At 44.7% G+C, this 10865-nt stretch overlaps 1 protein-coding gene across 1 annotated transcript; it reads left to right on the top strand.

Moving 5' to 3' along the window:
- Window positions 1–9536, top strand: LOC108110484 (homeobox protein aristaless). Its single transcript, XM_017219562.2, has 5 exons — window positions 1–411; window positions 6704–7087; window positions 7875–7920; window positions 8453–8721; window positions 8826–9536. Exons 2-5 carry the CDS (start codon window positions 6744–6746, stop codon window positions 9397–9399), a joined length of 1233 nt encoding a protein of 410 aa, XP_017075051.2. The 5' UTR covers window positions 1–411; window positions 6704–6743; the 3' UTR covers window positions 9400–9536.
- The last annotated feature ends 1329 nt before the right edge of the window (window positions 9537–10865 follow it).

Below are 10865 nucleotides of genomic sequence, written 5' to 3'. Positions count from 1 at the left end.
CTCACCGTGTAGTTTGCTGGCGGCTCTGAAACAGCCCGGTCATCATCGTAGCGTTCGCTTCCGATTCGTTTCGTTTCGAGTTGTCGAGTGGGAAATATATCATTATTTCCGAAAAGTGTCCAAAGTCGTGAAAAAGTGTCGGCACCTATAGCTATTCTCATCCGTACTCGTTCTCCTTTGAGCCGCGATCCGAGTGGGCACCTGAGACTTTCGAGTTCTGGTTGTTTGACGAATAGACGAAAGACCGTCGGCAAGTGTTCCGGTTGGTGTAAAGTTTCAGGGCTGATAAGGCCAGTGTTGTCGGAGGCAACAACCAAAATAAAAACAGAAGATTTAGTTTCTGAGGAGGTCACAAGTTACGTCTATTCTATCTGTACATACATAGAACCACAGATCAACAAGCAAGAGAAGGTAAGTTTACTCTATCTTAATCTACAACTTACTTAAGAGTATTGGAAAGCTATACACGAATGCCGAGATATCTGTTTACTAATTTCATAATAAATATGCACCTGATATTATATCGCTGTAAAATCTATAATGACGTAGAATCGTTGTTGTTGTAGAACCATATATTAGATAAAAGCATTCCGATAAAGACACAACCGGACGGACAGACGAACACAGCTAGAGATCCTGATCATTAATGCACTCTGTTACACACTTTTTGACAAATAGAATTTATTTCCATATAAAAGAAAAATGTTTTGAAAAAAAAAGTTACATTACTTACAACATAAGGAGTTTTATAGTATCTGTCAGTATTAAATACCCACCTTCCGGTCAAAGTGATCCATTTAAGATCAGTTCCGAAACCGCTTATCGCCAATTCCCTAACCACTCCTTGGGTCTAACCTACTTTTCAGCATGATAGACAAATATTACACGTATAACCCACAAATATATTTCATAATTCCACCGACTAATCATCCCAATCAGCTTGAAAAGGTATAACGAAAATTAAATATCATTAAATTTGATTAATTCCCCACCTGGACATATCAAATCAGACAAATATCAAGCCTAATCGTATCTTTGCTGTAGAATAAGAATTTGATTAACTCAATTTTGGGGGGCAGAAGACTTTGCCTTTGCCTCACGCTGATAGCTCGATAAGTTTATCGCTGATTGGGTTTAATTAAACACCATTAAAAAGTACAAATTGTCAGCGGCGCAGTCGGTGGCAATAAATCACGTTTTGTCTAGCTGATGTTTTTCCGATTTTCGGAGGGGTTGGGTGGGAAGTTAGGGGGCAGAGTCTTCTGCTTGTACCCGTGTGTATCTACAGAATAAATGAAATTAACTGGCCGCAGCTATCGCTCTCCGATAATCGTGTCAAAAGCCCCTGACCACTTACATTTTTGACGTGGACGAGGGCCTCGAGCTTATATAGAAAATAACACAAATATAGATAGATATGTGGATCCAGATAGACCGCAAGAAAGCCGGGAGCCCACCAAGGTATCCCGAAGTTCCATGGGAAAGTTTCCTGGTGATTATCGGGCACTTGGCCAACTGATTTAATTAATACCCATAACCCATAACGCAAGCGACTTGTCAGCACAAATTTAATCGAAATTGTGACGCAAATAGCTGGCAGTGTACGAGTATGTCAATCTCTGGGTAGCATCTTTCCCAATAGATAATACCGAAAAGATCCGATAAGATTGGCCAGATTCTTGAGGCTGCCTAAAATTAAAATATGTTCTCCAGTTCACTGGCAGTTCAATTCAATTACGGCAACATACAATTAAAACTTGTCGACAGATACTTTAGATACTGTTTCGGTTTCTCATAGATATATAACCGACTTTTCGGCAGGTATCTGAACACAAATTCCGATATCATTTGATTCGGTGATGTTCGATTGCTCGACAGCTCCCAATTTGGGGCGCTGTCTTTTGAAGGGATGATAGTTGATGGCAACACACCTCCGGAGATGAATCTTCTCCATCGGGAAGATGGCGCCAGGGTCCATTGAGATGTGCTTCATTAATTCTCGGCCCCGTCCTTGTTCCCCTCGCTAAATGGAACATGCAAACATGAGAAATTAACGTCGTCGTTCTCAAATTGCCCACCGTCTGCTTCGGATTCGCTTATCAAACCACACAAGGCAATGACAAAGGGCAGAGCGGAACAGACGGCGATTGAGATGGCGTCGGGCAACAGTTGTCCAATCCCCAGATCCCCTCCAAATCCCCCTTGGCTCCATTACATAGCTCCTCGCTTCGACTGCTGTCCTTAACATGCATTTTATGAGTAATTGGCCCCGCAACAACATCACCGACATGGGCTAAGCTTGTACCTACAGCATCACTATTCACCGTCAACAACATCTTGGTCTTCTGTCTGGGTCTTCAGTCTCTGACTCTGATTCCAGCTCTGAGTCACAACTTGAACCTGCGACTACGTTAGGGCTACCGTAGCAGCAGTCTTCTCCATTGGGGTGGCCAGAACTGAAGTCTTCTACCTGAAAGCGAAGTTCAAATGCCCTTGGAGAGCTCGAAGTGAGTTTGATTTTAAGTCACTTTCAATATTTTTGTAATTTTATTGTAAAGTCGTTCGTTATATTGGTTTTTAAGGAGCTATAAAAGCATTCTCTGGTATTGAGAACGTCCTTAACCATTCAAAAGTTGAGATGATCTCCGCAGTATACTTTATTAAAATATTATTGAAGGAACCCAAAACCTTCTATGCCGAACTTGTGCCACGTGGCACCCTAACTTTCGTTGGGACTCCGACTGATAGCCAGTAAATTGAATTAAGATTGCAGCAAAAGAATAACAAATGAGGCAGCAGCTTCGACACAGGATGTGAATAAACTAATTATAATTGAATAATGCACACACTGTGCATTAGAGGCCATATCGAGGAGCGCAGAAGAAGAGGGAGAGGGACAGAAAGAGATACAGAAACTGAGACGGTGATGACGGCGCCTGGCCAACAACAAGAATGCTGCCTTATCGCACCTGGTCCAAAAGACGGCGCCAAGAAACAAACAGCCCAACAACAACCCCAAACCACGAATGTCCAACGGAGGGCTCAGGTGCAGCTTAAAATGGGATAAACGCTGCGGAGTCGACGCTCAGCTGCTTCTGATATCAGTTTTATGTATTTCTGGGTGACTCACGTGATCTGGTCGAAAATTAATAATTGACCGCTTCGAACCGAGACTATTGGGTCTGGCCAATTCATCAACATCTCGAAGGGACCACACACTAGCGAGGGGACAACCAGTGAGCTTTCGCCTGGGGCTCAAAGTTAAGCCACCCAAAATGTTTGCCATTATCGAGGCGCCGGGGGCGAAATTACAATGCCGATCATCAAAGTGTGACTAAAGTGGTTTAGCCTAATGTAAACCCATAAATAAGCAGCCCAGATACTGGCCAGACCGGGGACTGACTGGAAACTGGAGTCAAGAAACCAAAGTCTGGGCAGTGGAGGCCCAAGACGGAGACGCATTAACAAAATGCCAGAAAAGAGCTTCTGTTTGCTGTTCTACCTGATGTCGTCCCTCCGGCCCGGCTTTTAATGAAATATGCCAGCACAACAGTCCCCAGACACCGAGAATCGAGGATCGAGGATCGGATCGGGAAGATCGGGAGCTGGTGAAGCTAAAAACACAAAAGTGCAACCATAAAAACAACACCAAACATGAACGAGCCAGCTGAAGACGAGTCTTCTGCACAGAAGAGTTGAGTTGTGGAAAGAGCAGCCAGGCAGGGCAGAAACATTGATGCTTATCGAGATGACAGAAGTGACGACAACGGACGGCGGACACCGGACAGTGGGCCTCGGACAACGGTCAGTGGAGAACCGAATATAAGGACACTTGTTTCGCACTACGAATTAATTTCTTCATTTTCCATATCCCTGCACTGAGAAAGTTTCCGGCTACTGAGTCGAATCGGAAGAATCTACTTTCTATATTCGATCAATAAATAGCATCCTCTACGATTTATATTTGCTTTTCTCACAGTGTATTTATGACTGGACTGGGCTAGGAAACCCACACAGCCTACAATGTTGCTCTTAAATATTTCCCCAGACACTAATGGAGCTTATCTCTAAACGGAACAAGCAACCGCAAACAAGTTGCCAGACTCGGACTCGGACTGTAACTCAAAAGCCGAAAGCCCAGACTTTGGCTGAGATTCGGAATGAGACTTGGTCTGGAGAAGTTGGACTGGCGCTTGGCCTGATTAGCATGCAGGGACTAAAAGGGGCAAAGACGCCGAGAAGTTGTGTCAAAATGTTAGCCACGAAATCGCCCCCGCTAGAAGAGCACAAGAAGTTCGCGGCCCCACCCATTCACATCGAAGGCTTCCTGGAGTGCTTCTGGTGTCTGGATTTGGGCAGAGCAAGTGCAGCGCTAACTTCATTAGTAGTTGGCCAGTTGGCCACTGGCTAAAACTAAATGAAGCCATGCCATCGCGACCAAGCCAAATCGGTAGGCAGACGTCAAAAACTTGACAGTCTCCAGTTTCCAGCGAAGTCTTGGCCTTTTAATTACCCAGCGAAACGTCAATCAGCGGAGGATTCCTATTCCTCCTGCTCCGATTGCCTGGGCTATAATAAAGTCGTAACGCGGATACAATTATAAGGCGGCTCTACAACAAAGCCGAACGGCACACATTCCCAACATAGCTCTAAACTGCTCTACGGTTCCCATTCGCAGTGCATTCGCAGTCACATGCGATGAATTAATCAGTGCGGGTCTTATAATGAACTCGGGGGGAGCTAGTAGCATAATTGCAATTCGTACAACTAATTTAATAATTTGCGGTCCGCAAATTAAGTTTGTCAGCTGTCAATGCACGGAATTCGTTGACAACATTGAAAACTGACAGTCCAACTCATAACCGAAGTTATGATCGAGCCCAGAAGAGAGTTATGAACTGGAGTTTACTGGCAGGAAAGATTCATGCGGAATGCTTCGGCGAGGTGAAGAAAGATGCCACTCAAGCTGAGCCCTGCTGACATTGAAAGCCTCATGAACCAGTTGAGATGCACTTGGGAAAATATTTGTGATTTCGGTGTAATATAGTCATAAATACAAAAATACTGTTCTTATGTTCCTTGATCAATGATAGAGAGATTACCAACAATCTAACTTTAGATGAAATATTTGAAAAAACGGATCGCAAGTAATATTTTTAAGTGCACATTTGCTTCCTCCAGCTTCGGTTGTTCGACGGTTGCAACTTCATTCCGCGCAAGAATGCAACTAAATCAATCACCGCCACACTAATTTGCCATTTAACAAGGTATTTGGACAATTTTGATATATGTAGAGATGTCAACAGAAGCGGCGGCCATCAATCAAGCCGAGTTTTGGGCATGGGAAAGGGTCCGGAGGTACATATGTCCCTGAGTTCTGAAGTTCACAGATGAATGCGAAGGGGGAAGGTTACACGGCGGCTCTAACCATTTAGTTGTCATTAAAAGTCGTCGTATATTAATTAGCAAAACATGGAATTACCAAACTTAAACTTCGGCTGCTGTTCGTCAGAGAGAAGCCCGGGGACCAACTGGCACCTGATATTAATTTGGTCTGATAGAAGCCACTTGGACACGGGTCTGGAGACTGCCTGAGCGAAGCCGTTGAGTTGATGATGATGAAAATGAAGTTGCCGCCCAATTTAATTAAAATTCCAAACGATCTGCACATGAAAGTTGTTGCTCGGAGCGAGGAGTGGGGAGCGGAGAGCGGGGAGCAAAATAAACCCAACTCAGCGCCCGACCAAAGACGTGTTGATGGGAGAGATCAGCTGACGGACAGCCCCATGCTGTGGTCATCGATTTGCATTGAGGCAAGTTCGTCAGCAGCTGCAACTCAGCAGCGGAAACCTCAACCCGAAGATGAATCTCGAAATAAAGTGGAAGCCATGACCGTAAGGCACGCTTCCAGACCGCAGAGCAGCCAGCCGGCTAACTAGCCCCTAGAAAAAGCACTCATCTCAACGAAATTTGGCACTAAAACTAAGGAATAGCTTCTGGAATAGAAAGTAATAAATCATATTTTATGATGGTTTTAAAAATGGAAAAGTTGAATAATACATCTTCTTTCTCGAGCAGTAGATTAAGAGGTATTTGGCTTTATTGGCAGATAAACGTTATTAAGTTTAATTAACATATAGTCAAATATATTTATACTTTACTGTACATTACACCAAATAGTAGACATGAAGTATAATTAATTTAATTTTTTAATTTTATTAGATTTCATTCTAAGCTATATATTTCTGAAAAACAAGATGTGTTCTAGTCGGCATTGACCTTTTTCAGAGTCAGATCTTAGCACTCCCTCTCAGCAAGCTCTGGCACTCCCTAGACCCTCGGCCAAACCCTGTAGGCCAGTGTAACCGCAGCTAACCTCAACCGACGAGTCCCGACCCAGCCGTTGACTTGGTCATGGCTAGATGGCAAATTACGGAAATTGGCATAATAAAGTGCAAGATAATTGCACGTTTAGCGTTTATTGAATTACAAGCTTCTAATGCGAGACTAACTAGATATCTTTCCCTTACACTCTTCATCATAAAAGGTTAAGCAATGACTTAATAACTTTAAAGCAAATAATAATATTGACAACGGGATTTGGGATTAATATTTATATAAGTTATTTTGTTACGAATACTTCTCTTAAAACAAGATTAAACCCTCAAAACTAACTAGATGATGCTTATTTTTTCCTGTGCAGCCGCTGCCTTCGAGCTTAGATCAGATCGCCCTCCTAGATTATGGGCATATCGGAGGAGATCAAGCTGGAGGAACTACCGCAAGAAGCCAAGCTAGCGCACCCAGATGCCGGAGTGCTGGTGGACCGCGCCCCCGGATCGTCGGCCGCCTCCACCGGCGCAGCGTTAACGGTTTCAATGTCGGTCTCCGGCGCAACGCCCAGTGGTGCCAGTGGAGCAAGTGGCGGTACCAACAGCCCCATTTCGGACGGGAACAGTGACTGCGAGGCGGACGAGTACGCCCCAAAGCGGAAGCAACGTCGTTATCGCACAACCTTCACCAGCTTTCAGCTGGAGGAGCTTGAGAAGGCCTTCTCCCGGACCCATTATCCCGACGTGTTTACGAGGTGAGTAACATATGACAAAATTCGATAAGAATAAAGCCGAACAAACTGAGTGGCCCGAAAGAAAAGAAATTTGCATAAATCGCTCATCGAGGCGCGACAAAGGCTTGAAAGTTGACTCTCGGTTTTACGACACGAATATGGGAAACGTTCAGGTGATAATAAAAATGCTCATAAAGAGGCGACCCCCCTGAGTGGATCGATCGATCTTATTTCGAACAGCTGCTTATATGGGGGGAACTCCTCCTTAGATAGCCGTAATAACACCATCTCGTGTTCCTCGCCCTAAGAAACGGTAACGATCGCAATTAGCATGCAGCAATGTGGTTGAAAGACAGCGATAGTAATTGCCATAAATTAAAAGTCAGTCACTTCTCAGTCGAGGAACCGAAGTGAACGCTAATTGAGACCGCACGAAGCTCAGACTCTAACTTAAAACCGAAATAAAAAAGTGAGCTTAAAGTCAATCGCAGCCACAATTAGATCAACTTTTTGCCATATCTCTGGCAGAACTCAATTCATTAGCCTGCGGGTTCATTTAAATGCTCGGCAATTAATTAAGCAAATAAATCAACTCGCCTTTGACTTTTTGTTAAGGTTTCAATAAGCTTTCGTGATGCAAAGCTAATATTAGAGGGATATAATATCTTTAAGGACTAGGAAGCTGCGGACTTCATTTTATCATTGATGAAGTTTCCAAAGACACAATCAGTTTGAGATCACTCGTAGGGCTTTATATTACCCGACCCAAATCCAAGCTAAACGACGTATCTCTTTCATCTTCTTGCAGAGAGGAGCTGGCGATGAAAATTGGATTAACCGAGGCGCGCATTCAGGTAAGCATTTCGCAAAAAATGAGAACTCAGAGGCAAAGCTGCAGAGATTTGCGGTTAATTCAAGTGGCCCACGTGCAGCCAACAATGTTGAAAATTGAAAAATAATGGAGCATGTCGCTACTAATGAAATCGAGACGGGACTAGACAGGCAGCCAGCGGAGGTCCGAGGCCAGGGAAATTCATTTAATTCTGTTTTAGTGCCAGTCATTACATGCCCGGTATGTTTATGGCCGGGAAGTCGCCGCTTCTTTTTAATTACTGCTCATGCTAAACAACATTATTTGCCTACATTCATTTCGACTGGGACGGAGACTCCTTTTCCGGCTCCTATTCGAGCGCAATCAGTAAAGGGAGATCCTGGGACGGACTCCATATTCAGATTGTTATGTTAAAAACTAATTAAAGGGGCGTTTTCAATAACAACGCCCATTAATTGGATGCTTTGGGAGCGGAGTGCTCCAAGGTGGACGCAGATACAGTAGCCTGCCAGCAGCACATAACTCATGATTTCCATTACTTCCATACCTTCCAGGTTTGGTTCCAGAATCGGCGTGCCAAGTGGCGCAAGCAGGAGAAGGTCGGCCCCCAGTCGCATCCGTATAATCCCTACCTGCCCAGCGGCGCCGCTACCATGCAGACGGTTGTGGGGGCCGCCCTCCCGCCCAATCCCTTCAGCCACCTCGGCTTCCAGCTGCGTAAACCCTTCGACGCTCAACACGCCGCCAATCTGGCCGCCTTTCGCTATCCTCATCTCTCCGCCGCTCCCATGATTCCGTCGGGCTACTTCAACCAATTCCAGAGGTAAGTAATCCTTAGGTGCTATCATATTCCTTTGATAAGACATATTATATATATATATATTTTAAATAAAATGGCTTTATATAATTTGTCTATGATTATTTCAGGGCTCCTCCCCACATGTTGCCTCATGGGATGGCTGGCATGTACTCCCCTTCGAGCTCCTTTCAATCGCTGCTGGCCAATATGACGGCGGTTCCACGAGGTCCCCCTCTAGGAAAACCTGCCGCCCTGCTGGTGGGATCCCCCGATCTCCACTCGCCCAACCACCTGCTTGCCTCCCCACCCACTTCTCCCGCCTCTGGACATGCCTCTCAGCATCAACAACACCCGGTCGGTCATCCACCGCCCCCTCAGGCGCCTCCTCAAATGCCTGTTGGAGTCCAGCCCGCTCAACTTTCACCCCAACAACTAGTTGGGATTGCCTTAACCCACCAGGCGCCTTGCCTATCGCCCACCCAGACTTCTCCGGTGGCTCTGACCTTGTCGCACTCTCCCCAGCGACAACTGGCACCACCACCTCCATCGCATCAGCCTCCTCCTCCTCCACCCAGAGCAGCCACGCCTCCTGAGGACAGACGCACATCCTCCATTGCCGCACTGCGTCTGAAGGCCAGGGAGCACGAACTGAAGTTAGAACTGCTGCGTCAGAATGGACACGGAAACGATGTGGTCAGCTAGCTGAAGGAGAAAGTGAGTTCCAAGGATTCCAAGCCCAAGTGCAAAAACTTTTCCCGTTCACTGTAAATCTAGGCTTGTAAGTTATTTAATTGAATGTACTTAAGGTTGAAAATTGAATAAAATTTATGGAAAACTAATTACAAACTAGCAGTCCCAAAGTTAATATATTACACCAATGCACAGCACCAGGAGAAAAACCGTAGAACTAACACACACATCAAAATTTCACGGGTGACAAAAAATACACGGCTTGGGATTCGAAATTGTGGGTCTATGCATAAAGCCATGTTTATTATCGCTAATTTCCCATTGGGAACACACCGAACAACGCCTGGCTCTTCATCATCTCTTTGTGTTTCCTCGGTTATTCCCACAAATTATCCATAAGCCGAGGCCTAATGGACAGAGGCCCCTTCATAATGTGCGTAACAACACCTACTTAGGTGGAGAGAGGGGGTCGTGTAATCCAGCCCAGAAACTGAATCATAGCCAGTCCGACCAGATCTTAGGAGTCAGGAACGATTTCGGCTCGGATCCGGAGTCGAAGCTGCCATTAATCAGTGCTCTTCCCATAAATCAGCAAGTGAAGGGGCATCGGAATGGAGCGAACAAAAACAAAAAGCCAGCCATCATCTGGGAGAGGGTGCCACAAATATAAATTTATGAATATATTAGAAACGAATTAAGTATGTTAATGAGACTAGCCGTTCGGAGACGAATTAAATGTCGAAGATTCAAAGAGAGGGGCGTCCACTATCGGAGTCTCTGTCTCTCTGCTTCTCTGGCTTCTTGTTGGTGAATTATGCGCGGTAATTAATAAAATGGAATATTTATGATAACATTTATAAAACACGAAGTTGCCTAATTCGATTACCAGATTTTTTGGTCAGCCGTTCATTTTTCGTTCAGTCAGTGCGGGAAAATAAGAAGACGCAGAGGGAGTTCCATCGACTGAGGACTCCTCCTCAGATGGCCTGGTAATTGCGATGAGGTGGAACTGTGATAATCATGTTTAACCGACGGGCCTCCATTATATTGGCCATCTCCCCTCCGAGGCAGGCAGCATTTCATGCATTTCAATGAGTTCGTCAAATGCAGAACCCCAACGAGAACGAGAACGATAGCCAAGAGCAAGATCGAAACAATTAATTTGCATAATAATCAAGCCAAGACGAGGTCAGACGGGGGTTGGAGGTTCAACAACCATATTAATAATCATTAATTAAGGCGACTAATTAACGCTGACATTAAGAGACTGCATTTTAATTACAGCCCCTTTGATTTGATTTGCAATTAGCTTAGTTTTTTTGGTGTCTGCCTTTGAGATATACGATCTGCTTTAACGATTGCACAACCCTACTGTAGGAAATAGTTTAGGGTAAGTAAGCCATTTAGCTGGTAGTTTATGAATTTATATATTCCTAAAACAATTTTCAGGCAATTATTTATCTTTTTAATACACTATA

Source organism: Drosophila eugracilis, unplaced genomic scaffold, assembly GCF_018153835.1.
Source record: "Drosophila eugracilis isolate 14026-0451.02 unplaced genomic scaffold, ASM1815383v1 contig_2152, whole genome shotgun sequence".
Classification (NCBI taxonomy): domain Eukaryota; kingdom Metazoa; phylum Arthropoda; class Insecta; order Diptera; family Drosophilidae; genus Drosophila; species Drosophila eugracilis.
This window is presented reverse-complemented; position numbering and strand designations above follow the sequence as displayed.

What these genes read in the sequence shown, in the direction of transcription:
- LOC108110484 (XM_017219562.2), top strand. Translation starts at nt 6,744, where the DNA reads ATGGGCATATCGGAGGAGATCAAGCTGGAGGAACTACCGCAAGAAGCC. An exon ending in TATCCCGACGTGTTTACGAG is followed by an intron (nt 7,088 to 7,874) that starts GTGAGTAACATA and finishes ATCTTCTTGCAG; the next exon opens with AGAGGAGCTGGCGATGAAAA. An exon ending in TACTTCAACCAATTCCAGAG is followed by an intron (nt 8,722 to 8,825) that starts GTAAGTAATCCT and finishes TGATTATTTCAG; the next exon opens with GGCTCCTCCCCACATGTTGC.